Source organism: Oncorhynchus clarkii, chromosome 17 (genome assembly GCF_045791955.1).
Source record: "Oncorhynchus clarkii lewisi isolate Uvic-CL-2024 chromosome 17, UVic_Ocla_1.0, whole genome shotgun sequence".
Taxonomy (NCBI): Eukaryota; Metazoa; Chordata; class Actinopteri; order Salmoniformes; family Salmonidae; genus Oncorhynchus; species Oncorhynchus clarkii.
The window spans coordinates 38,452,342-38,478,571 of NC_092163.1; the positions used below are offsets into that span (position 1 = coordinate 38,452,342).

Below are 26,230 nucleotides of genomic sequence, written 5' to 3' on the forward strand. Positions count from 1 at the left end.
TTGTTACCGTTGGTGACGTTATTTTGTAAAGAAAGAAAGAAGGATGGAGAAAATATAAAAAGAGAGATGGAGGAGAGCCTTACATTTAGCCTCCACTTAAGCAAATTTTATTCGGTTAAAAGCTAACCTACGCGCGTAGCTATAGTTTTAGTTTTGGAACCCGGAGGGTAGACTAACGTTAGCTAGTCAACATCACCCTATGTGATCTTCCTTCCCCGCCGCATGCTGCTACAGTCAGAGCCAGACAACAAAATAGCTAATCGCCATTATATGACCCAGTACCTAGCGTCAGTATTGCCCTCCATGTGGGTGAGAGGCTTGTGTGTGTCAGATTATGGCGAGAAAAACAGTTAACAGGAAAAGGAAGGCAGGGGAGTCCAAGGACCAACAACAGGTAGGCAAAAACGGTGGCGATTCAGGCAAACCTTGGTTAGCCTGACAAGCTAGCGAATGTTACCATTTTGCGTTGAATGTTTGACTCTGTGACGTTAGCTAACAGATTGGAAGTTAGCTGCATGGCATTATCTATCAAGCTTGCTAAAAGGCACAATTTGTTTTTGAAAATGTAATAAAATAGCTGTAGCTTCATAGACGACTAGGTAGCTACCGGAACTTGCTAAATTACCTTGTTAGCCAATAATGTAACAGCTAGCTAGCACACTGGCGAGTTAGCTAACGTAAATTCGCGTTCTCATTCATGATTTCCTTTGACTGTCCCTCTCTGTTTTTATTTTATTACATTGACAGTTTCCCTAACTTGTTTTTAACAATACATTTAGACTTGTGACGTGTTGGTTAGGCCCAACGTTAGGCCTACCAGTGCCACATTATGCAATTATGCATTGGATTAACTATTTATTGGTTTGTAGGGGACGGTGAAAAAATATGATTTCATGTCATTCAATAGAGATATACCAGAGTACATCTGAGAGTAGTGTAAAATAATAGTAGTTATTGTAGTTAGATAACTTATATCCTATTCGACTGGACTAGGTTGTTAGGTGTTGTTATTATTAGGTAGGTAATGTTAAAGGACAATTCCAGCACGTTTAAACGTCATTTTCATAATCTCCAACACACTAAAAAATGCTTCTCTGTGACATCACGGGGTAGAATTCAAAGTAATAAAAACAGTGATTTTTTACACCTGCAACAAGTTTCAAGCCAGAAGGTGGGGTATTTTCTAGCCCTTGATCATGACTTGGTTACATTACATTACACAAGTGATTGGAGGAAGGCATCTTTTTGTAGGGGATGGGCTTTGTTAAAGCTGCACAATGCAAAAAAAATATCCTGGTTGCTAAAATTCTAATTTCAGTTTGTGACAAAACAAGCATGTATAGTGTAGGGAATCATTGTACCATCTTTTCCATATCCAAAAATATTGTATTTTGAGCTGCTTTGAAGCAAGTGAACAAGACGCAAAAACTGGAAGCATAGAAATAGCGCCCATAGAACAGATCTAACACTTCTTAGACTTGCTTTCCATGTGTGACAGATCTATAACTCATTTCTAAGTTAATTTGGTCAGGTTGCCTGAAAATGTACATATTGCAGCTTTAAGGGCCACTGTGCTCTGTCTGAACATTAACGCGCATTGCTTATGGTGCGGTTTTCGAAGCACAAGGAACTTATCTTTCTTAGCGGAAAGATATTATTGTCAAAAAACAAAAGGTTAAATTGATGCACACCTTTTATCAGGTTATGGCAAGAGCAGCTCAAATAAGCAGAGAAAATGACAGGCCATTACATTAAGGTCAGTCAATGAGGAACATTTCAAGAACTTTGAAAGTTTCTTCAAGTGCAGTCGCAAAAACCATCAAGGGCTATTTAACTTGTAATTGTGAGACATTTTTGCGAATTTATTTTTAAAAACCCTATAAACCATTTTTCCCTGCTCTGTCGTTATTGGAACGCCGACTGCAAGCCAGGCCTAATCGCCTAACATCAGTATCCAACCTCACTAACGCTCGTGACTGATTGGAAGCAAGTCCCCTCAGCAATGTTCTAACATTTAATGGAAAACCTTCCACCAACTCCATATTAATGCCTATGATTTTGGACTGTGATGTTCAATGAGCAGGTACTTTTGGTCATGTAGTGTATATTAAAGCAGACAACAACAACAAAAGTGACATTTTATTTGGGACTTACTCAGTGGCTTTAAAGGGCGAATTTGCTCTGGAAGCCAAAACAGCCAAATACTCAATCTAAATGTGAATCGATTCTTAATTGCGGTACGGTTGTAGAAACATAAATCCCTCTACTTTAATATGACAAAATAATTTCACAGATGCAATATACACACTTACACACTCACACTGTTTTAACAGTTTTTTTTTCAATTACAACATTTGTGGCCTCTGTCTTCCATAACAGGGTTGGATGCGCCCTGTATTAAGAAGCAGTCCGGCTTGGTTGGGTTGTGTATCGGAGGACGCATGACTTTCAACCTTCGTCTCTCCCGAGCCCGTACAGGAGTTGTAGCGATGAGACAAGATAGTAGCTACTAACAATTGGATACCACGAAAAAGGGGCAAAATAAAAAGTTAGCGTGGACGCGTTTCGAGTATGATTGTATGCAGACTTTCTATGCAACCTAACTTTCATCAAGGACTTAGGAAACCAATTATATCACCTTTCTCTCTTTGTCGGTAATCATTAGTCAGCATCACTGTGTAACATGATCATGATAATGGTCATGTTCATACCCTTCCTACTGCCACCGAAGTGTTAACAGGCAATTTTTTATCTGTGTGTGATCTATTTCGGGTGATCTATTTCACGTTCTCATATGAACTGCAATCGTGTGTTCTGCTAACTGGAGCATTGCATGGAATAATAAAGTTCTTATTTTCAAAACATAATTAAGGTCTTAATAATCCATACATCTTCACCGGTCATGCTGAGTTTGTGTACTTCCTTGAGTAAGTACGGGTACCACCAGTGACAATATTGGTCTGTATCGGTGTAGTCTGCCCTGCCAGTGCTTGTGAAATGCAGCTGTCAAGTCTGAGGTGATTTACAATCTGACAAAAATGTCTATGAAAGTGCAAAACCTGTGTGATTTTTTTTTTTTTTTTTTACCATTTCACATCATAAAAATGAAGTTTCATACAGTAGGAAAGACATCAACATATTGACATATGTAAATATACAGTAGAGATTAAAGGTCAGCCGATTATGATTTTTCAACGCCGATACCGATTATTGGAGGACCAAAAAGCCGAAACCGATTAATCGGCCAAATTTTTTTGTGAGTGTTTTTTTGTAATAATAATGACAATTACAATAATACTGAATGAACACTTATTTTAACTTAATATAAAACATCAATAAAATCAATTTAGCCTCAAATAAATAATGAAACATGTTCATTTTGGTTTAAATAATGCAAAAACAAAGTGTTGGAGAAGAAAGTAATATGTCCCATGTAAAATATGTGCTATGTGAAAAAGCTAACGTTTAAGTTCCTTGCTCAGAACATGAGAACATATGAAAGTTGGTGGTTCCTTTTAACATGAGACTTCAATATTCCAAGGTAAGAGGTTTTAGGTTGTAGTTAATATAGTATTTATAGGACTATTTCTCTCTATACCATTTGTATTTCATATACCTTTGACTATTGGATGTTCTTATAGGCACTATAGTATTGCCAGTGTAACAGTATAGCTTCTGTGCCCCTCCTCGCCCCTACCTGGGCTCGAACCAGAAACACATCGACAGCCACATTCGAAGCATTGTTACCCATCACTCCACAAAAGCCGCGGCCCTTGCAGCGCAAGGGGAGTAACTACTCCAAATCTAAAAGCGAGTGACGTTTGATACAGTATTAGCGCACACCCAGTTAACTAGCTAGCCATTTCACATTGGTTACACCAGCCATTAGGCTGATAGGCTTGAAGTCATAAACAGTGCTGTGCTTGCGAAGAGCTGCTGGCAAAACGCACAAAAGTGCTGTTTGAATGAATGATTACGGGCCTGCTGCTGCTCAGTCAGACTGCTCTATCAAATCAGACTTAATCATAACATAATAGCACACAGAAATAAGAGCCTTTGGTCATTAATATGATCGAATCCGGAAACTATCATTTCGAAAACAAAACGTTTATTTCAGTGAAATACGGAACCTTTCGGTATTTTATCTAACGGGTGGCATCCCTAAGTCTAAATATTCTTGTTACATTGCACAACCTTCAATGTATGTCATAATTACGTAACATTCTGGCAAATTAGTTCGCAATGAGCCAGGCAGCCCAAACGGTTGCATATATCCTGACTCTGCGTGCAATGAACGCAAGAGAAATGACACAATTTCACCTGGTTAATATTGCCTGCTAAACTGGATTAGTAGTTATAACTAGTGATTATGATTGATTGTTTTTTATAAGATAAGTTTAATGCTAGCTAGCAATTTACCTTGGCTTCTACTGCATTTGCGTAACAGGCAGGCTACTCGTGGAGTGCAATGGTTAGAGTGTTGGACTAGTTATCTGTGCGGTTGCAAGATTGAAACCCCTGGGCTGACAAGGTGAAAATCTGTCGTTCTGCCCCTGAACAAGGCAGTTAACCCACAGTTCCTAGGTAGTCATTGAAAATAAGAATGTGTTCTTAACTGACTTGCCTTAGTTAAATAAAAGGTATACAAATAAAATAATTTAAATAAATAATCGGAAATCAGCGCCCAAAAAATACAGATTTTCGATTGTTATGAAAACTTGAAATCGGCCCTAATTAATCGTCCATTCCGATTAATCGGTCGACCTCTAGTAGAGGTGATTAGGGATGAGTGAGGAATGAGTCCAGCTAGCTCAAATAAACAAGGGAATGAAATGGGTGTATCAATCCCTGAGTCTATGGTTAGTCTAGAGGTACACACTGAGTCTACAAAACATTAACACCAGCTATTTCCATGACACACTGACCAGGTGACAGCCTTGGTCCCTTATTGATGTAACTTGTTAAATGGACTTCAAATCAGTGTAGATGAACAAAGGGGAGAAAGGTTAAAGAAGGATTTTTAAGCCTTGAGACAATTGAGACATGGATTGTGGTATACTCTGTGTATATACAGTACAGGCAGTTTGTGGGACTGGTAACAGAAAAAACTGCTGTTGAAATGCAGTTCTTGAGGAGAAACCAACCACACAGGATTTGTGTTAAAAAAATAAAATAAAAAAGTTAAATAAGAACTAATTCTTATTTACAATGACGGCCTACCAGGGAACAGTGGGTTCAGGGCCAGGATGATAGATTTTTACATTGTCAGCTCAGGGATTTGATCCAGCAACCTTTCGGTTACTGGCTTAACACTCTAACCACTAGGCTACCTGCAGCCCCTAAATACATCTTGCCAGCCAAGGAAGACGAGGTTTGGGTGGCTGCAGGTCAAGTTGTCCACACCCTGTGTTCTTTTGTGGACAACGGGGAGGAGGTACCATTTCATAGAGCCTGTGCTGGCAGATTTTTATTTTTTATTTTACCTTTATTTAACTAGGCAAGTCAGTTAAGAACACATTCTTATTTTCAATGACGGCCTAGGAACAGTGGGTTAACTGCCTGTTCAGGGGCAGAACGACAGATTTGTACCTAGTCAGCTCGGGGATTTGAACTTGCAACCTTCCAACGCTCTAACCACTAGGCTACCCTGCCGCCCCCCCAGATTAAAGGGTGAGAGAGAATACAAAGCCATGAGCTTATAAAAAAAACTTTTGGAATTGAGTTTGAGTTCTTGTTTGTTTATTCTGTTACTCAAGTGATTGATAATAACATTTAATATTTGAAATTAAACATTCATGATCTGGAATGAAAGTCCTAAAACGTTGTAAATTTGAAATGGAGTGCAGTGTCATTTGCTGTCTGTGTTTTGGGACCCTGTCACATCCATAACATTTTCCTTTTTTTCGTTGCAATTTACCGGACATGCATATACATTGGGTGCATAAAGCATTAGGGCGTCCACTCACGGTGCTCAAAATCACATTTAGATTATTGTAATTCATTTTAACAGAGTAGAAATTAGCCTTAAAAGTTGTAATAATAAAGTAGAATGATCTATACCAACATGACAGGTTTTATTGAAAAGTTGTGCCTTCATCCCTGCTATAAATCATAAATTAATATGTTATTTTTAATTTTTTAAAGAAACATTTAACCCAGAAGAGCAAGTCGCCTACACAGTAACTTCAAAATATATTTGTGAACTCCTGTAAAATCTATTTGTATGAACATTTTAATTAATACAACACAGCTGTTTTCAAATACAACCTAGTCTTCTAACTTTAATTTAGCCTAGGCATGAACATTTTAATTAGGCCTAAAAAAATAACAAAACATGCCTGTTTACGAACACCAGGGCAGGCCTCCCCACACCCATTCCCGCTGCGATTCAGCACCACAGCAGTGGAAAGAGGCCAATTTAGGGGACCACAAAATAAAGAACTGGTAAAACTGATGTTAGACAGTCATATTCGATTATGTAAATAAGCAAAATTAAGGCTGGTTCATTAAACGAGAGAGATTATTTTACAATGCTCCTGTGAAACGAGGCCCTCGCCATGCATTTATGAAAGCACTTGTTTCCAAAGCTCAGATGATATCGCACTCTTTTTTTTTTTTACAGTTCTACTGGATGATTATAGTAAATGTTGTTTGTTGGATACATGACACCCAGGCGGCATATGTGGATATTGCCTAGGGCGGCAGCAGAACTGCTAGGACTGAGCCTGACAAACACAATTTGCCTCTAATTTACTAGCGTTTTCGGCAGACCGTGGCCTTCTCAAAGTTGCTGCTACTGTTGGGAAGTCAAAACTATCCAACTCCTTGGAGCTGCTTGCGATGCGTATCAGCCTCATTACTTTACTCTGTTTTGGAGAAAGAATGCCCTCTCAGCGGGCACACTGGAAATGGGGAAAATCCAAACAAGCGTCGCCAATCTTTCCCTTACAAGGACCTCAAGTATTTTGCGTTAGTAAAAATAGAAACACACACCCTACAATAATTTCCAGGCAGCTTGAGGATTTATTAGCTTATGAAATATAATTGCCTTTGAAGTTGGAGCACATCAACTGGTATTTCCATCAATTAATAAAAAAGCACTATTTTGCAATGGATTTTATTTTTTTCTTCTCCTGGAGAATTTGTCCGACAATTTATTTAAATGGCTTTTTAAAAACAATCTTGGTTTGTGTGTGTGTACGGATCCTGCCTTTTTATAAAGGGTCTCTGAATGTGTGTGTGCGCTTAGATCCTGACCTAGTTGGCTCCTTGTATCTGGGTCAGTGGGCTGAGAGTGATGACCATAGCCTCAAGGGGATGAGTGTACTGTGCATGGAAGGGAGAAAGTGCAGCGGAAGGGAGGGGGTCATGATTGTAAGGAGGGATTAAGACTGGGCAGAGGGATAGGGTTCTGTTTTTTTTTAAGCGCGAAAAGGCGCAGAGGGTAAATGTACCGCATTAAGTAGATTTTTTATATATTAAAAATGAACCTAACCTAGGCTGGAGCCTCATTTCTTCCTCTTCCCTGGTCGTCTTCTGACAGCTGAGCTAGGGCCTATTGGTGTGTTCAAGACAGCTGTGAACTCTGAAGAAAACGAGCTCAGACTGGGAAATATTGTGAAGTCAGTGACCTTCATGTATGAGAAGTCAGAGCTCTAGGATCATGCCGAGTTTCCGATTTGAAATTCTTAGTTGGATGACCATTCAAAAAATATTTTTCCCAGTCGGAGCTTGTTTATTTCAGAGTTCCCAGTAGGGGTGTGAAAGTCATTTAAAAAATAAAAAAAACTGAATCGGGATCCTTAATCTGTATGCAAATTGTTTTATTTTATTTTTAAACATAGTTTCAGAAAGTAATAGTGGGTCAATTTCCACAACTACTCCACTGTTTTGGTACCCTGGGTACCACACTGAACAGCTTGAATTGAACTCATGCACATGCGCAAATAAGTGTTGCAGTTCGCTCATCTCAATATCCTAATCTATTCATTGATGAAAGGCTCTGCTTTACTGAAGTTTCTAGACCCCACAAGCCAAGACATTGTGATTCCTGTTTTTGATTGCCGATAGATAGTCAAAACTGTGAATTAGGCCTGTCTGCCTGGTGGCCGACCTGCCTTTACTGTGCCCCTCCCCTCTCTGTCTCTTGCTCGCTATGGAAGATGTTTGTATTCTCTGAAGTAATGCAACTAATCAGTCTCCTCTGTTTTCAAAAAATTGTCATCTGTTTCAGGTGTCATGCTTGCCACCCGAAACAGTTCGCTAGAGTTCGCACTGATTTTAATCCCCAACTAACCCATTTGGTGGAAACATACCACTGGTCGGAAAAAAATGTGGATAAAAATATGTCGCCAATTGGATGGAAATCTAGTTACTGTACTTGATTTACATGGTGCTGTTCATCTCATTTAAGCCTTGTTAACCTTTATCTTTTTCTCTCCTCTGTCAGGTGGGCTGGTGCCAGTCTGCATACAAGCGGGCACGCGTGTCTTCCTCGTCCCGGCATGCCCAGCAGTGGTGGCGTAGTCTGCGCTCGGTGGTGTACGCACTCCAGGGCCGTGAGATCCGGCCTCAGCAGCAGCATGAGTGGCGTCTCCAGCGTAGCTTGCGGGGCTTTGCTGCCGGCCGCCTCCCGGGCATCCTGAAGGAGCGGGAGTTCTCCCTGGGCCGCCTCAACAAGGTGTTCGCCTCACAGTGGCTCAATCACCGCCAGGTGGTGTGTGGAACCAAGTGCAATACGGTGAGAGACTGCCCTCTCTTACTTTACTCTTTTTTTTCTTCTTTCAAAAAGGAAAAACTTTAAAAACATTTCCTGTTAACTGGAGTACCTTGAACTGACCTATTATGAATTATTATTATTGAATGTGTTATTTCTCTAATGAAAGGTTTCTTCCCTCCTATCCACAGCTATTTGTGGCAGATGTTCTGACAGGGAAGATTACACGCATCCCCATGCTGAAGGACCGGCAGGGCCAAGGAGGTGGCTCCGGGGGTGTTGGGGGGACAATCCTCGGAAGTGGCTCAGTGTCCGGGCTGGATCAGCAAGGCTGTGGGATCCACGCCATCGAGCTTAACCCCTCAGGCACTCTACTGGCCACGGGCGGAGACAACCCCAACAGCCTGGCTGTCTACCGTCTGCCCACCCTGGACCCCGTCTGCGTGGGAGATGTGAGTGGTGGCTGAGACAGCCTAAAAGAAAGTCTGATCATACAGGGTCTGGCATTAACAATGGCCCGCTGGCCCGGGGCCAGTAAAAACATGTTGGGGCAGTCCATCTTGTCAGTCACTGGCCTGATTGTGCCAGTAATTTCTCAGCACATTTTGGCGTTCCAGTTCGACGTTTACCTGCTCTGTCGCAGTCTGCCAATGAAAACCATTGAAGACTAAATACGGAAAACTCTTGTATTTGAGCAATATGATTGGCTGTTTATTCAACCACACTCCTCGCGAGTCACCTTCTTGAGCATTACATGAGTTGATGCATTCACAAGGCATACGCAAGCTGTCCAGAGTAAAAAATAAATTAAAAGCGCTCATCAATCCACTCGCTGAGCTTATTTATTTTAGGGAAAGTGATTTACAATAATAAAATAATTGCTACTGTTGATAGTCTGCAAAAATAAGCTACAAAAAAGACACCTAGCATTCTTCTTGGTGAGACTATTGCATTGATTCTTCTGCCATTGTAATCCTTGGCTGGGCCAACGTCCAAACAACGTAAAAAAAAAAATATATATAATTTTCTGGATGGACAAACGCTTTCAGTGTAAACTTAAACGACTAAAACCAGATATAAAGTATGCCGAAAAGATAATTGACCTATGCTTTTAAATAATATAATCTTTGAAAACTAGCAATCACCAAAATAATTGTTAGACATTCAGGGAGAATTTAAAATTCAAAAAATAATCAATTTAGCTGTATTTTATGTTTGCACAAAAGAACACCATGGCAAAATGCATAGAATTGCCAGGAACTATTTTTAAAACGGCAACATCTTCTCTCAGCTCCAAGGCAAATTTGTGTAGAATTGCAGGAAATTGGCTTAACATGCTACAATTTCTCTACACTGCCAAGATGGGTCCCTCTAGAATGTTCTCACATTTTGCCGGTCCAACTGTGCTCATTGCCACACCCACCACCTAACCCATTTTTGATCCAGAAAAAAAGATGTACTTTAGCCAGATATCGCTTTTGAAAAGCCCTTGTCTTAAAAGGGGAAACGTCCTATTTTAAAATTACATACTTTAGAGACGAAAGTTAATCCAATTAATACAACAATTATTTAAGAATAGAGTAATGTCTTACATTGCTAAATTATATTACACAGCTTTTTAATATACCATAATAACTAAATGTAGCCTATTACTAGCTGAATGAAACAAGCATGTCAACGAATGTATTTATAAACCACCCAATGTCTTGGCCAGTAGAAATTCTGTTCGTGCTATTAGATTTTTGGCCAACTAGCCTGGCGGACCAGTGAGGGGAAAAAAAGTAAATGTTGGACCCTGTCATACAATTCCTGGAATACAATGAAAACATATATATTTTATTTTTTTTCATGGGAGGGTTCTCTATTTTTCAGGATGGCCATAATGACTGGATCTTCTCCATTGCATGGATCAGTGACAGCATGGCGGTGTCTGGTAAGTGTTAAAGGTCCAATGCAGCTTTTTTTATCTCAATATCAAATACTTTCTGTGTAATTAATTACCTTACTGTGATTGTTATCAATGAAAACAGTCAAAAATAATAAACAAATGGCTTCTTAGAAAAGGGTAATTTCTCAGGCAAGAATTTTGCTACGATTGTCTGGGGGTGGTCTGAGTGGGGAGGGGAAAACTGAAAATTAGCTGCTGTTGCCAGAGAGCTTTGGAATTCTCTTTCTTATTGGTCTAACTTGTTTACTGCATGGTGATGTCACCATGGAAGGCCTAAACTCCATCCCACTAAAACAGGCTGAAATTTCAGGCGGTCTTTTCGAACAGCTCTTAAATTAAAAGGGCATTATCATAATTTTCACAATTTCACATTATTATTCCAATCTCTGTGTGGAAATGTATATGAAACACAGTAAAAATGACAGTACAAACACAGTAAAAATGTTGACTACACTAGGCCTTTAAGGCACAGATTGCACTTACTGAAATCCTACATCTTACTATTTTCAACACGAATGCTATTTAGAGACTTTAAAAAAATATTTTTTTATCTTTACGTTTTTTGTACAGAAAGTTGATACTATTGTCACGTATGACCGCCAAGAACTTTTGGACGTCGTATCGACAGTTACTATCCTCGATTTCGACTTCAAATCTGACTTCAACTCAGGCTGTTCCCTTGTTCACACAGGACGCTATTCCTTTGTTTCATGGGCTACCAAAACGCCACAGGCGTTGACAGGCTGGCATCCTTGTGAGACTGAGACGTAGAGAAGATTGACTGGCACTCCCCTCCATTTTATTGGCAAATGTCCAGTCACTCAATAATTAGATGGATGAGCTTCGTTCAAGAGTCTCCTATCAGAGGGACTTGAAAAACTGCAATATTATATGCCTTGCAGAAACTTGGCTGGCTCAATCTATGAACATAAAATTCAGTGGTTTCTCCATGCAGCGGTACGATTGGGCGACACCAGCCTCGGACAAGTCCAAGTGGGGAGGGCTGTGCCTCTTCATAAACAACAATTGGTGCATTGCTTCCAGTGTGAAGGAACTGTCAAGCTTTTAGTCACTTGATATAGCACCACTAGGGGCGCTAAAACTAAACTAGACCACTTTTATTCTACCCACAGAAATGCATAGAATGCCCTCGCACTCCATTCGGCAAATCAGACCGTAACGGCATCGTTCTGCTTCCTGTTTAAAAACAAAAGCTGGAACAGGAAGTACCAGTGACGTGCTCAATAAGGCGTTGGTCCGATGAAGCAGACGCAAGGCTAAAAGACTGTTTTGCTTGTACAGACTGGGATATGTTTTGGGATTCATCTGATAGCACGGAGGAGTTTACCATGTCAGTCACAGGCTTCTTCAAGAAGTGCAGAGACTATGTTGTCCCCACAGTGACTTTGCAAACGTATCCAAACCTAAAACCCTGGATAACAGGTTAGAGCTACCACTTACAAAGAACGGGACAATAATATGGACGCATACAAGAAAGCCTGCTACAACCTCCAAGACATCAAGCATGCAAAAGAAAAATACAGGAGTAAGGTGGTATCCTATTACACCGGCTCTGACACTTGTCGGATGTGGCAGGGCTTGAAGACACTAACGGATTACAAAGGGAAATTCAGCAGTGAGATGCCCGGTGGCGCAGAACTCCCATATGAGTGAAATGCCTTTTACACTTGCCGCAAGGAAAACAGCAGAGTACTGCATGAAAGCCCCTGTTGATCTAAAAGACTGGCCACAGAGCAAGATCACAATGTGAGTAAAACCTTTAAACATGTTAACACTCGTAAGGCCTCTGGGCCAGACGGAATACCAGGGAACAATCTCAGAACATGCGCACACAAATGAAATAAAATTGGATCCTTGGGCAAGAAATGTAGTAACAAGGGAATGGATAAAGCAATAGTTTACAGGCAATTACACAGGAAACATTTCAGTATAGAGACAAAGTGGAATCACAATTCAACGGCTCAGACACGAGATGTATGTGGCAGGGACTCCAGATAATCACGGATTACAAAGGGACAACCAGTCACGTAGCAGACACCGACTTCTTGTTCCCGGACAAGCTAAACACCTTTGCCCTCTTTGAGGATAACACAGTGCAGGAGACCCGGGCCGCTCCTGAGGACTGTGAGCTCTCGTTCTCCATGGCCGGCATAAGACATTCAAGTGTGTTAACCTTCGCAAGGCTGCCGTCCCAGACGGCATCCCTAGCTGCGTCCTCGGAGCATGTGCAGACCAGCTGGCTGGAGTATTTAAGGCGATATTCAATCTCTACCTATCCCAGCCTGCTGTCCCCACTTGCTTCAAGATGTCCACCGCTGTTCCTGTACCCAAGAAAGCGAAGGTAACTGAACTAAATTACTATCGCCTCATTAGCACTCACTTCCTTCATCATGAAGTGCTTTGAGAGGGTAGTTAAGGATCATATTACCTCCACCTTACCCGACACCCTAGGCCCACTGCAGTTCCATCTGGACAAGAGGATTGCCTATGTAAGATTGCGGTTCATTTAATACAGCTCAGCCTTCAACTCCATAGTACCCTCCAAGCTTATCATTGGGTCCCTGGGTCTGAACCCTAACTGTGCAACTGGGTCCTGGACTTCCTCACGGGCAGCCCCAGGTGGGGAAGGTGGGCAATAACACCTGCACGATGCTGATCCTCAACACAAGGGGCTCAAAAAAGGTGTGTGCTCAGCCCTCTCCTGTTTTCCCTGTTCACCCATGACTGCGTAGCCACGCACGCCTCCAACTCAATCGACAAGTTTGCAGACTACACAACAGTGGTAGGTCTGATTACCAACAACGACGAGACAGCCTACAGGGAGGAGGTGAGGACCCTGGTGGAGTGGTGCCAGGAAAATAACCTCTCCCTCACAAAAATGAAAGAGCAGATCGTGGACTTCGGGAGACAGCAGAGGGTGCACACCCCATCCAAATCGACAGGGCCGCAGTGAAGGTGAAAAGTTCCTTGGCATACACATCACTGACAATCTGTAATGGTCCACCTACACCGGCAGTGTGGTGAGGAAGGCTGAAGAAATTTGTCTTGGCCCCTAAAACCCACAAATTTTACAGATGCACCACAGAGTATTCTATCGGACTGTGTCACCACCTGGTACGGCAACTGCACCGTCTGCAACCGCAGGACTCTCCAGAGGGTGGTGCGGTCTGCCCACTCATCACTGATGGCAAACTGCCTGCCCTCCACAACATCTACTGGACCTGGTGTACCAGGAAGGGCAAGAAGATCATCAAGGACCTCAGCCACCCAAGCCACAGCCTGTTCACCCTGCTACCATCCAGAAGGCGAGGTCAGTACAGGTATAGCAAAGCTGGGACCGAGAGACTGAAAAACGGCTTCTATCTCAAGACCATCAGACTATTAAATAGATAAAACATGGGACCAACACTTTACATGTTGCGTTTATATTTTTGTTCAGTATTTGTGAGTGCTGTTTATAGACTAAAGCTCAGCGTTCAACACCATAGTCCCCTCCAACATCATCACCAAGCTCGGGACCCTGGGATTAAACACCTCCCTCTGCAACTGGATCCTGGACTACCTGACGGGCCAGCCCCAGTTGGTGAGGGTAGGAGGTGGGTGCTTAGTCCCTTCCTGTACTCCCTGTTCACCCACGATTGTGTGGCCACGCATAACTCCAACACCATCAACTTTGCTGATGACACGGTAGTGGTAGGCCTGATCACCGATCATGAAACAGTCTACAGGGAGGTAGTCAAACTTGGAAGTGTGGTGCCAGGACAACATCAGTAAGACCCTGCAGCTGATTGCGGACAACAAGAGAAATGCAGGGCTGTAGTGGAGCGGGTCGAGAGCTTCATGTTCTTTGGCGTCCACATCACTAAGGACTTAACATGGTACACACACACCCGCACGGTTGTGAAGGCGTGCACGACAATGCCTCTTCCCCCACGAGGAGGCTGAAAAGATTAGGCATAGGCTCTCGGACCCCCAAAGTTCTACAGCTGCACCATCAACAGCATCTGACTGGCTGCATCACCACTTGGTATGGCAAATGCACCGCCCTCAACCTCAAAGCAAATCACTGGGCCGAGTTCCTTGCCATCCAGGACTTCGATATTAGGCTGTGTCAAGAGGAAGGCTTGGAAAATTGCCAAGAACTTCAGCCACCCAAGATGGACTGTTCACTCTGCTACTGTCTGGCAAACAGTACCGGAGCATCTGCTCTCAGGCCAACAGGCTCGGAGACAGCTTCTACCCCGAAGCCAAAAGACTGCTAAATAGTTCAATGGACTATTTGCATTGACCCTATATTGCAGTGAGTCTACACTCACAAAACTATACACTACATGACCAAAAGTATGTGGACACCTGATTGTCAAACATCTCATTCAAAAATAATGGGCATTAATAGGGAGTTGGTTCCCCCCACTCCTCTTTGCTGCTATAACAGCCTCCACTCCTTTGGGAAGGCTTTCCACTAGATGTCGGAACATTGCTGCGGGGACTTGCTTCCATTCAGCTACAGCCTGGCTCCCAGTCAGCGTTCCAATTCATCCCAAAGGTGTTTGATGTGGTTGAGGTCAGGGCTCTGTGCAGGCCAGTCAAGTTCTTCCACACTGATCTTGACAAACCATTTCTGTATGGACCAGTTTGGGCCTTCTCCAAACTGTTGCCACAAAGTTGGAAGCACAGAATCATCGTTAATGTCATTGTATGCTGTAGCGTTAAGATTTCCCTTCACTGGAACTCAGGGGCCTAGCACAAACCATTAAAAGCAGCCGCAGACCATAATGCCTCCTCCACCAAACTTTACAGTTGGCACTATGCATTCGGCAGGTAGCATTCTCCTGGCATCCGCTAAACCCAGATTCGTCTGTCGGACGGCCAGATGGTGAAGCGTGATGCACCACTCCAGCCAACGCTTGGCATTGCGCATGGTGATCTTGGGCTTGTGTGCAAGTGTGCAGCCATGGAAACCCATTTCATGAAGCTCCCGACTAACAGTTCTTGTGCTGACGTTGCTTCCAGAGGCAGTTTGGAACTTAGTACTGAATGTTGCACTTGGCGGACCCGTCCCGTGAGCTTGTGTGGCCTCTCACTTCGCTGCTGAGCCGTTGTTGCTCCTAGAGGTTTCCACTTCACAATAACAGCACATACAGTTGACCGGGGTAGCTCTAGCAAGGTAGAAATTTGACAAACTGACTTGTTGGAGAGGTGAAATTCTACGACTGTGTCACGTTGAACGTCTCTGAGCTCTTCAGTAAGGACTTTCTACTGCCAATGTTTGTCCATGGAGATTGCATGGCTGTGTGCTTCATTTTATAGACCTGTCAGCGATGGGTGTGGCTGATAAATCCACTAGTTTGAAGGGGTGTCCACATACTATTGTGTGTATATAGTGTATACTCACTCACACACTACACTGACACTCACACAAAACCCACACACATTCACATAGACTACATATGTGCAAACACACACAAAACACACACACACATATGCTGCTGCTTACACTTATATATTCTGGTGCCTAGTCACTTAACCATACAGTTTACGTACACTTAGGTTGGAGTCATTAAAATCAGTTTTTCAAACACTCCACAAATTTCTTGTCAACAAACTATAGTTTTGGAAAGTTGGTTAGGATATCTACTTTGTCATTTTTCCAACAATTATTTACAGACAGATTATTTCACTTATAATTCACTATATCACAATTCCAGTGGGTCAGAAGTTTACATACACTATGTTGACTGTGCCTTTAAAACGCTTGGAAAATTCCAGAAAATGTTGTCATGGCTTTAGAAGCTTCTGATAGGCTAATTGACATCATTTGAGTCAATTGGAGGTGTACCTGTGGATGTATTTCAAGGCCTACCTTCAAACTCAGTGGCTCTTTGCTTGACATCATGGGAAAATCATAGGAAATCAGCCAAGACCTCAGAAAAAAAATGGTATACCTTGACAAGTCTGGTTCATCCTTGGGAGCAAGTTCCAAATGCCTGAAGGTACCACGTTCATCTGTACAAACAATAGTACACAAGTATTAACACCATGGGACCATGCAGCCGTCATACCGCTCAGGATGGAGACATGTTCTGTTTCCTAGAGATGAACGTACTATGGTGCGAAAAGTGAAAATCAATCCCAGAACAACAGCAAAGGACCTTGTGAAGATGCTGTAGGAAACAGGTACAAAAGTATCTATATCCACAGTAAAACGAGTCCTATATCGACATAACCTGAAAGGCCGCTCAGCAAGGAAGAAGCCACTGCTCCAAAACCGTCATAAAAAAGCCAGACTACAGTTTGCAACTGCACATGGGGACAAAGATCGTACTTTTTGGAGAAATGTCCTCTACTTTGATAAAACAAAAATAGAACTGTTTGGCCATAATGACCATCATTATGTTTGGGGGAAAAGGGGAGATGCTTGCAAGCCGAAGAACACCATCCCAACCGTGAAGCACGGGGGTGGCAGCATCATGTTGTGGGGGTGCTTTTCTGCAGGAGGGACTGGTGCACTTCACAAAATAGATGACATCAGGAGGAAGGAACATTATGTGGATATATTGAAGCAACATCTCAAGACATCAGTCAGGAAGTTGAAGCTTGGTTGCAAATGGGTCTTCCAAATGGGCAATGACCCCAAGCATTCTTCCAAAGTTGTGCCAAAATGGCTTACGGACAACAAAGTCAAGGTATTGGAGTGGCCATCACAAAGCCATGATCTCAATCTTCTAGAAGATTTGCGGGCAGAACTGAAAAAGCATGTGCGAGCCAGGAGGCCCACAAACCTGACTCAGTTACACCAGCTCTGTCAGGAGGAATGGGCCATTATTCACCCAACTTATTTTGAGAAGCTTGTGGAAGGCTACTCAAAACGTTTGACCCAAGTTAAACAATTTAAAGTCAATGCTACCAAATACTAATTGAGTGTATGTAAACTTCTGACCCACTGAGAATGTGATTAAAGAAATAAAAGCTGAAATAAATCATTCTCTCTTATTATTCTGACATTTCACATTCTTAAACTGAACTGGTGATCCTAACTGACCTAAGACAGGGAATTTTTACTCTGATTCAATGTCAGTAGTTCTGAAAACTGAGTTTAAATGTATTTGGCTAAGGTGTATGTAAACTTACAACTTCAACTGTACCTACCTCAAATACCTTGTACCCCTGCACATTGATCTGGTACTCCCTGTCTATTGCTTCATTCTTGTGTATTTTATTCCTTGTTACTATTTCTCATATTTTTTAACTCTACATCATTGGAAAGAACTCTTAAGCAAGCATTTCACAGTAACGTCTACACCTGTTGTATTCGGCGCATGTGACCAATAAAATTAGATTTGAAGTGACAAATTGCCACCGGGAGAACTTCAAACTTTTGTTCATCCTCGATAGTTTTTCATGTATATAATGCCTCCATATGAAATCCACCAACCAATAATATGCTGCTACTCCCCAGGGTCCCGGGACGGTTCTATGGGACTGTGGGAGGTGTCCGAGGGGGTGCTGAGCCAGGCTATGAGACAGCAGGATGAGGAGGGGGTCCCCTGCTACTCTCATATCTCCCACCGTGCCCTGGAGGACATCCCCAAGGAATACACTAACCCGTACAACTGCAAAGTGAGGGCCCTGGCCTTCAACAACAACCACAAGGTCAGCCACACCACCCTCCTAGCCCTCAGAGACAAACCATTGCCTGTGTTCCCCAGTACACATCTGTGCTGTAATTGGGGACCTACATGCTAGCTCTTCTCACTTTTTCTCAGGAGCTTGGTGCAGTGTCCCTGGATGGCTATTTTCACCTTTGGAAGGCAGAGCAAAACTTGAGCAAGGTCGGTTTGAGTATCTCAGGGTCCGCTCTGCTTATCAATGTTTGCTTTGTTCTGTGCCTGTACTTGCAGACTTTGAAGATTATGAAGACTTGTTTGGTGTCCTCATAAGTCAGTGTTGAACCCTACTGCATTTGGTTGAATGTCCTCACATACCACAAAAAAAAACAAATGTTTCTGGTCAAGACGATTTGTATGCATGTTTGTCCTTAGGGCTGGTCATATAGCTCAACAAGGCTGTCTAACAAGTCAATATATCTGTTGTCCATAGCTGCTGTCAACGAAGCTGCCTCACTGCAAAGAGAATGTGTGTCTGGCGTATGGTCAGGACTGGTCGGTGTACGCAGTGGGCTCTCAGGCCCATGTGTCCTTCCTGGACCCCCGCCAGCCCACTCACAACATCAAATCAGTCAGTTCCCGGGAGAGAGGAAGCGGTGAGGAGTTGACACCACACTACACTGTTTGATACTGACATACACACATACGCAAATGCACATACAAAGGGTGCATTAATGGATACAGTGCATTTGGAAAGTATTCAGACCCCTTGACTTTTTCCACATTTTGTTACGTTAAAGATTTATTCTAAAACGGATTAAATCGTTTTTTTCCCTAATCAATCAATCAACCCAATACCCCATAATGACAAAGCAAAAACGTTTTTTTTTAGAATTTATATATATATAAATAAATAAAAATGAAATCATATTTACATAAGTATTCAGACCCTTTACTCAGTATTTTGTTGAAGTACCTTTGGCAGCAGTTACAGCCTTGAGTCTTGAGTATGACGCTACAAGCTTGGCACACGTGTATTTGGGGAGTTTCTCTCATTCTTCTCTGTAGACACTTTCCAGAGATGTTCGATCGAGGTCAAGTCTGGGCTCTGGCTGGGCCACTCAACGACATTCAGAGACTTGTCCTGAAGCCACTCCTGCGTTGTCTTGGCTGTGTGCTTAGGGTTGTTGTCCTGTTGGAAGGTGAACCTTCGCCCCAGTCTGAGGTCCTGAGCTCTCTGGTGCAGGTTTTCATCAAGGATCTCTCTATACTTTGCTCTGTTCATCTTTCCCTCGATCCTGACTAGTCTCCCAGTCCCTGCCACTGACAAACATCCCCACAGCATGATGCTGCCACTAGGGTTGCAAAGAGTCGGAAACTTTCCGATAAATTTAAGCCCTGGAATTTGGGGAAGTTTGCTTAAATTCATCAAAAAAGTTTGCTTAGAACAGTGAACCTTTTTTGTGGGATACACATATGGCAATTCTAGGTCTTGTGACATATTTTGGTTAAACTATCCCCAATTCAATGGAATTGTAACCCTCTGCATGCACAGTGCATTCTTCCATCACATGTACAACTGATTCTCAAGATCTTGCACACTAATGAGATGCTATTGAGCCCACACTACTGCACTGTCTGAGCCAACGACTACATGCTTTCTGGTAAGTTTTGATTACAATACTGGTTGGGGTGAATATATTTTATATGATATACATTTTTGTTAACTAGTAAATAGTCGCCTACAGCAAAGTGTGTTTAAATCATTTCTAACTTGTTAACCATTTCTGCTAGTTAGTTTTTGCTACCATGTGGGTTTTATCTTGCTTGAGGCTTTTTACTGAGTGTTAATTGACCTGTTTCCATACACGTTTCATTTTAAAAACATTTATCTTACAAATTAGTTAATTCCCATATTCCTGTTAATTCCCATGGAAAGTTTCCACCTCTGAATATTCCCAAAATGTGCAACCCTAGCTGGCACCATGCTTCACCGTTGCCCGGTTTCCTCCAGACGTGATGCTTGGCATTCAGGCCAAAGAGTTCAATCTTGGTTTCGTCAGACCAAAGAATCAGAGAGTCCTTTGAGGTGCCTTTTGGCAAACCAAGTGGGCTTTCATGTGCCTTTTACTGAGGAGTGGCTTCTGTCTGGCCACTCTACCATAAAGCCCTGATTGATGGAATGCTGCAGAGATGGTTGTCCTTCTGGAAGGTTCTTCCATCTCCACAGAGGAGCTCTGGAGCTCTGTCAGAGTGACCATCGAGTTCTTGGTCACCTCCCTGATCAATATTTTCACTTAGTCATTGTGGGGTATTGTGTGTAGATTGATGGGGGTGGGCAATTTAATCACTTTTAAAATAAGGCTGTAACGTAACAAAATGTGGATTAAGGGAAGAAGTCTGACTACTTTCCCGAATGCACTCTATGTAAACAACACAATAGCATACAAATGTTCTGTCAACTTTCTTTAATTTTCATTTCATTTCATTTCTCCAGAGGCAACACGAGGTACTACAAACACATTCCACCAAGAAGCAAAACAAAACCCAAACATTCTCCAAGACCCGCCCTGCACTTATGCTGCCTTCAAGTGGTGTCGGAATTATGTGGAAATATGACTTTCCGACTCAGAAATGTCACTTGAATGGCCTTCCAAGTCGGGATTACGAGTGGGAAAGTCGGGAGAAAATTATGATACCGGAGTTAACGACTTGTGGCATTACTTCACTGACCTTTCACCTTTCAACCAAAGATAAAACAAAGCAATTTACATTATTGGTGCATTATTTCATTGTAAATAATGGAGATAGTTTGGTTGTATTGTAAACGTAAGAAAAGCTAGCTAAATTATTGTTAGCCAGCTAGCTAAAATCTCATTGGTTGAAGGGTTCTTTTGACTTCAAAAGCACTTGAAAGCACTCATGTCGGGAAATACGAGATTCCGGGGAGCATTTGAATGCGGCATTACAAACAAGTGCAGAGGCAGTACTTTTGAACGGAAAGTTAGTGATAGCTTATTTTTTTACATTTATGAAGCTATTAAAAGCGAGGTTTAACTTGTCTGTGTTTTCTCTCCTTCCCAGGCATCCGCTCTGTGAGTTTCTATGAGCACATAGTGACAGTGGGCACGGGACAGGGCTCCCTGCTGTTCTATGATATTAGAGCCCAGAGGTTCTTGGAGGACCCTTCCAGCCCGGCCGGCGGGTTCCGGCAGCGCCCAGGAGAGGGCATTCTTAAACTCACCACAGGGAAGGGCTGGCTGGTACGCTTTATTTGTTTTTCCACTTTGTAAAGTATACCCCTCTTAGCAGAACACGTCAAGTTGAAAGTTCCTATTACTATACTGAACAAAAATATAAACACAAAATATAAAGTGTTTGTCCCATGTTTCATGAGCTGAAATAAAAGATCCCAGAAATCTTCCATACGCACAAAAAGGTTATTTCTTTCAAATTTTGTGCACAAATGTGTTTACATTCCTGTTTGTGAGCATTTCTCCTTTGCCAAAATAATCCATCCACCTAACAGGTGTGGCATATCAAGAAGCTGATTAAACAGTATGAGCATTACACAGGTGCGCCTTGTGCTGGGGACAATAAAAGGCCACTCTAAAATGTGCAGTTTTGTCACACAACAAAATGCCACAGATGTCTCAAGTTTTGAGGGACCATGCAATTGGCATGCTGACTGCAGGAATGTCCACCAGAGCTGTTGCCAGATAATTTAATGTTAATTTCTTTACCATAAGCCGCCTCCAACATCGGTTTAGAGAACTTGACAGTACAGACAATCGCAGGCCATGTAACCTCCACATCGGGCTTCTTCACCTGCGGGATCGTCGAGGCCAGCCACCCGGACAGTTAAGGAAACTGGGTTTGCACCACTGAAGATTTTTGCAGAAACCGTCTCAGGGAAGCTCATCTGTGTGCTCGTCGTCCTCAACACTGTCTTGACCTGACTGCAGTTCGGCGTTGTAACAGACTTGTGGGCAAATCCTCACCTTTGATGGCCACTACCACGTTGGAGAAAAGTAATCTAGCTAACAATGCACGGCCCCATGTCGCAAAGATCTGTACACAATTCCGGGAAGCTGAAAATGTCCCAGTTCTTCCATGGCCTGCATACTCACCTAACATGTCACCCATTGAGCAGGTTTGGGATGCTCTGGATCGACGTGTACAACAGCGGGTTCCAGTTCCCGCCAATATCCAGCAACTTCGCACAGCCATTGAAGAGGAGTGGGATGACATTCCACAGGCCACAGTCAACAGCCTGATCAACTCCATGCAAAGGAGCTGGACAAGGCAAATGGTGGTCACACCATATACTGACTGGTTTTCTGATCCATGCCCCATCCCTTTTTTAAAGTTCTGTGACCAACAGATGCGTATTCCCAGCCATGTGATTACGGCCTAATGAATTTATTTGAATTGACGGATTTCTTTATATTGACATTAGCTCGTGTCTCCATAATGACATGGTATAGCATTTCTAGATTGAAACAGTACTGTCATGAAACAGAACATATTTATGAACAGCTTATTTAAGATTTAAACAAAAAGAAGCTGTGGTTTTGGTGGAAAGCTGGGTTGAAAACTTAAGATCTTCTGGTCAAACTTTGCATAAACTTATACAGGATATATTTAAAAATTCTGGAAGTAAACTGTTAAGTGACACCTCACCTCAGTGATTAGTGTGTCTTGGACCTGCCTTGACAAGATGCTGGCACAAAACGATAAGAATCATTTCTCCCTCAGTGTTCTCTTCCTCTGTTTTTCTGCCATCCTGTCACACCCTTCCTCCCTCACACCTGTTTCTCTCTCTCTTCCCCCAGAATCACGACGAGACGTGGAGGAGCTACTTCTCGGACATTAACTCGTTCCCCAACGCTGTGTACACACACTGCTACGACGATTCTGGCACCAAGCTGTTTGTGGCCGGCGGACCGCTGTGCTCGGGCCTTCACGGCAACTACGCAGGACTCTGGAGCTAGCCTTCTCTCATGTCTCGCCATCTCTCCTTACCCCACCCCAGTCCCCCTCTTCGCTCCTCCTTTTGTTACACTCACTGTCATCCCTTCAGTGTTGTCCCTCCCCTCACCAACATGTATCTCATCACCATCTCTTTGTTGCATCCCTCCATCCTCCCTTGCACTTTGTCCTGTCTTCTTTCAGTTCCCTAGTCTCTGCTCCCCTTTTGTTTTTTATATATATATATCTATTGATGATTAACCAGTGATGTTGTAGCGAGCTGGGAGGTCTGCCTCTGAGAAACTCAAATGAAAGTGTAACGTTTTATTACAATTTTCAACAGTCACATACACTCCATGGATTGGACCGTTTTTTTGTTTTTTTCTTCCCCTAAGGAAAGTTGTTTCCTTTGCTTGACAGTTTCCTTGCGTGGACATTCGGGAGACTTTTCCCCTTCTCTCTCCCAAAAAAAAAGGGTGTGATAAAAGAGGACAATAAGTTCTTAAAGATGGAACAAACAGGAGAATACTTACACTTTTCTAAGAAACTTAGAGGACATGCTCATTGGCTGGTACGGGGCCACCCTGTGCCATGGCAACTAAAGAGCCGTAGCGATGGAAAAACTATCCAATCAGACGTAAGGTGAGAAGAATCAGTGGATGAGTACAACCAATCAGATAGCGCCGGCCACTTCTTTTTTTGACTGATGTGAAGGAGGGATGACTGTAGATTCTAAATGCCACATGGGTGTTCTGCTCTGAATAATCATGGAGACTGCTTATTTTATTTAGATTCTGACTGATTTGAAAAACTTAGTTGTTGTTATTGCTATTAGCTTTATTTATTCCCCCCCCCTCTCACGATCACCCTTAGCTATGGTCTTAGGCAGGGATATTCAACACCAGTCCCGTGCGGAACGCAGTGTCTTCTGGTTCTTCACCCAGTTAGTGGTCTGGTCATGGCAGTGGTTGTCCAGGGATTCCCTTTGACTTTTGATAGGCCACGTGGAGTTGTTGGCCTTCTGCTGAGACATTCCCAATAGTAACGGGTCTGGGCCCGGTTTCCCCAATGTATCTTAAGGCTTGGTTCGTTGTTTGAACCTACGTAGGAGCATCGTTAAATGTCCGACCTGTTTCCCAAAACCATCGTTACTGAAGTTGCACAAGAAAAGGGTAGTTATTTAACGACCACTCAGCAAAGTGCATCTTTTTAAATGTTTTTTTTTTGCCCTTCCGCGTCACTTCTTTATACACAGATCTCCGCTCAACACAAAATCAAGATGTTTATCTGTCTTTCTGTTACCACTGATAACTTCAGAACGAATGTGACTACAAATACAAAGCTGCCAATGTCTTTGCAATTGTTACCAACAAGTGAAGGATATAAGATTCTTCAAACGAAAACCGAGATGTCTGAATTAAATGATAAATACATTAGGCTATATAGGCCTATATATTGAAATAAATTTCTTATCAATTGAGTTTAGCTATTTATATGCTACTTTACATTTTTTTGCCTCAATAGATTTAATGTGTAGTCTACATTAGCGCAATGATTTCAATAAGTATTTTATTTTTGGTACCTTTACCCCTTTTTCTCCCCCAATTTCATGATATCCAATTGGTAGTTAGTCTTGCACCATCGCTGCAACTCCCACTACGGACTCGTGAGAGACTAAGGTCGAGAGCCATGCGTCCTCCGAAACGCGACCCTGCCAAGCCGCACTGCTTCTTGACACACTGCTCGCTTAACCCGGAAGCCAACCGCACCAATATGTCGGAGGAAACACCGTTCAGCTGACGACCGAAGTCGGCTTGCAGGCGCCTAGCCCACCACAAGGAGTCGATAGAGTGCGATGGGACAAGGAAATCCCGTCCGGCCTAACCCTACCCCGGACGATGCTGGGCCAATTGTGCGCCACCTCATGGGTCTCCCGGTCACGGCCGGCTGTGACACAGCCTGGGATCAAACCCGGGTCTGTAGTGTTGCCTCAAGCACTGCGATGCAGTGCTTTAGACCACTGCACCACTTGGGAGGCCCATGATTTCAAATCTTAATTTAGTGCATTATAGGGTAAGCATTAGAATAAGCCTCCTCAATGTTTGTAGCCATAGGTGATCTCTAATAGGAGCTCATCCATTGTCAGTATTGTGGAATAATTTGAATGGTATGATTTGAAAGGGAGAACGCTGATCCGAGAACAGCGCTGTCTTTATTTAGATCATATCCGTATCAACACATGCCTCAACGACGCACTTGGCGAATGTTCTCTGCTTGGTGTTTTGGGAAACTCATGTTACATCTTTGGCTGTTTTGTAGGAAAGCTACATCGTTAAAACATTATGTTCCATTGCTATTGGGAAACCTGGCCCTGGACAAGTGCATAGGGATTAGGGGTTAGAGTTGATTACCTCTAGAGGCACCATCGTTTTTGTCAGTTGTTTCTATACTTTGTTTTTGTATGTATCAAGGGATGAGTGTAGCTTCTCTTTTCCTTGTGTGAAGGACAGGGTAGATTTGAGTTAATTTGTTGCCTTTATCTAGTCTTTCTGTGAAAGACTGTTGCATGCTGACATTATTTAGCTTTTTTACATGGAACTTTTCTTAAGTGTTCATGATCATGCCAGAACAAAAACGAGACCCCAATTACGACTGACTATAAGTTGAACAAATAAATAACCATCACTTTTAAAGAGTGTTTGAGATATAAATGTGTGTGTGAAATGCATAGGTCAAATGCATACATTTTTATGTATATGTTTGAGGAGGTGTGTGGACTGACCTTTGCCTTTACTTTGGTGGTGACCTATTTTATACACACCTCATTAATGTTTTTTTTTTTTTTTTACAAATGACTAAACCTGAGGATATTGTATGATATCAACAACAGCCAAAACACCATATTAAATCTTCAAAGAAAATAATGATACAAATAAAGTATATTGATGTAATATTTATCTTATTTCA

General features: G+C 42.5%; 1 protein-coding gene across 2 annotated transcripts; it reads left to right on the forward strand.

Moving 5' to 3' along the window:
* Window positions 1–5: 5 nt before the first annotated feature.
* On the forward strand, window positions 6–26,230 carry LOC139370779 (DDB1- and CUL4-associated factor 12-like). 2 transcript variants are annotated; one of them, XM_071110538.1, is made up of 10 exons: window positions 6–394; window positions 8,450–8,740; window positions 8,908–9,168; window positions 10,589–10,649; window positions 18,145–18,338; window positions 18,452–18,517; window positions 18,786–18,948; window positions 20,790–20,801; window positions 21,377–21,555; window positions 23,128–26,230. In XM_071110538.1, exons 1-10 carry the CDS (start codon window positions 335–337, stop codon window positions 23,284–23,286), a joined length of 1,446 nt encoding a protein of 481 aa, XP_070966639.1. In that variant the 5' UTR covers window positions 6–334; the 3' UTR covers window positions 23,287–26,230. The 2 variants fall into 2 exon arrangements, with proteins under 2 accessions (XP_070966639.1, XP_070966640.1); XM_071110539.1 differs by lacking the exon at window positions 20,790–20,801.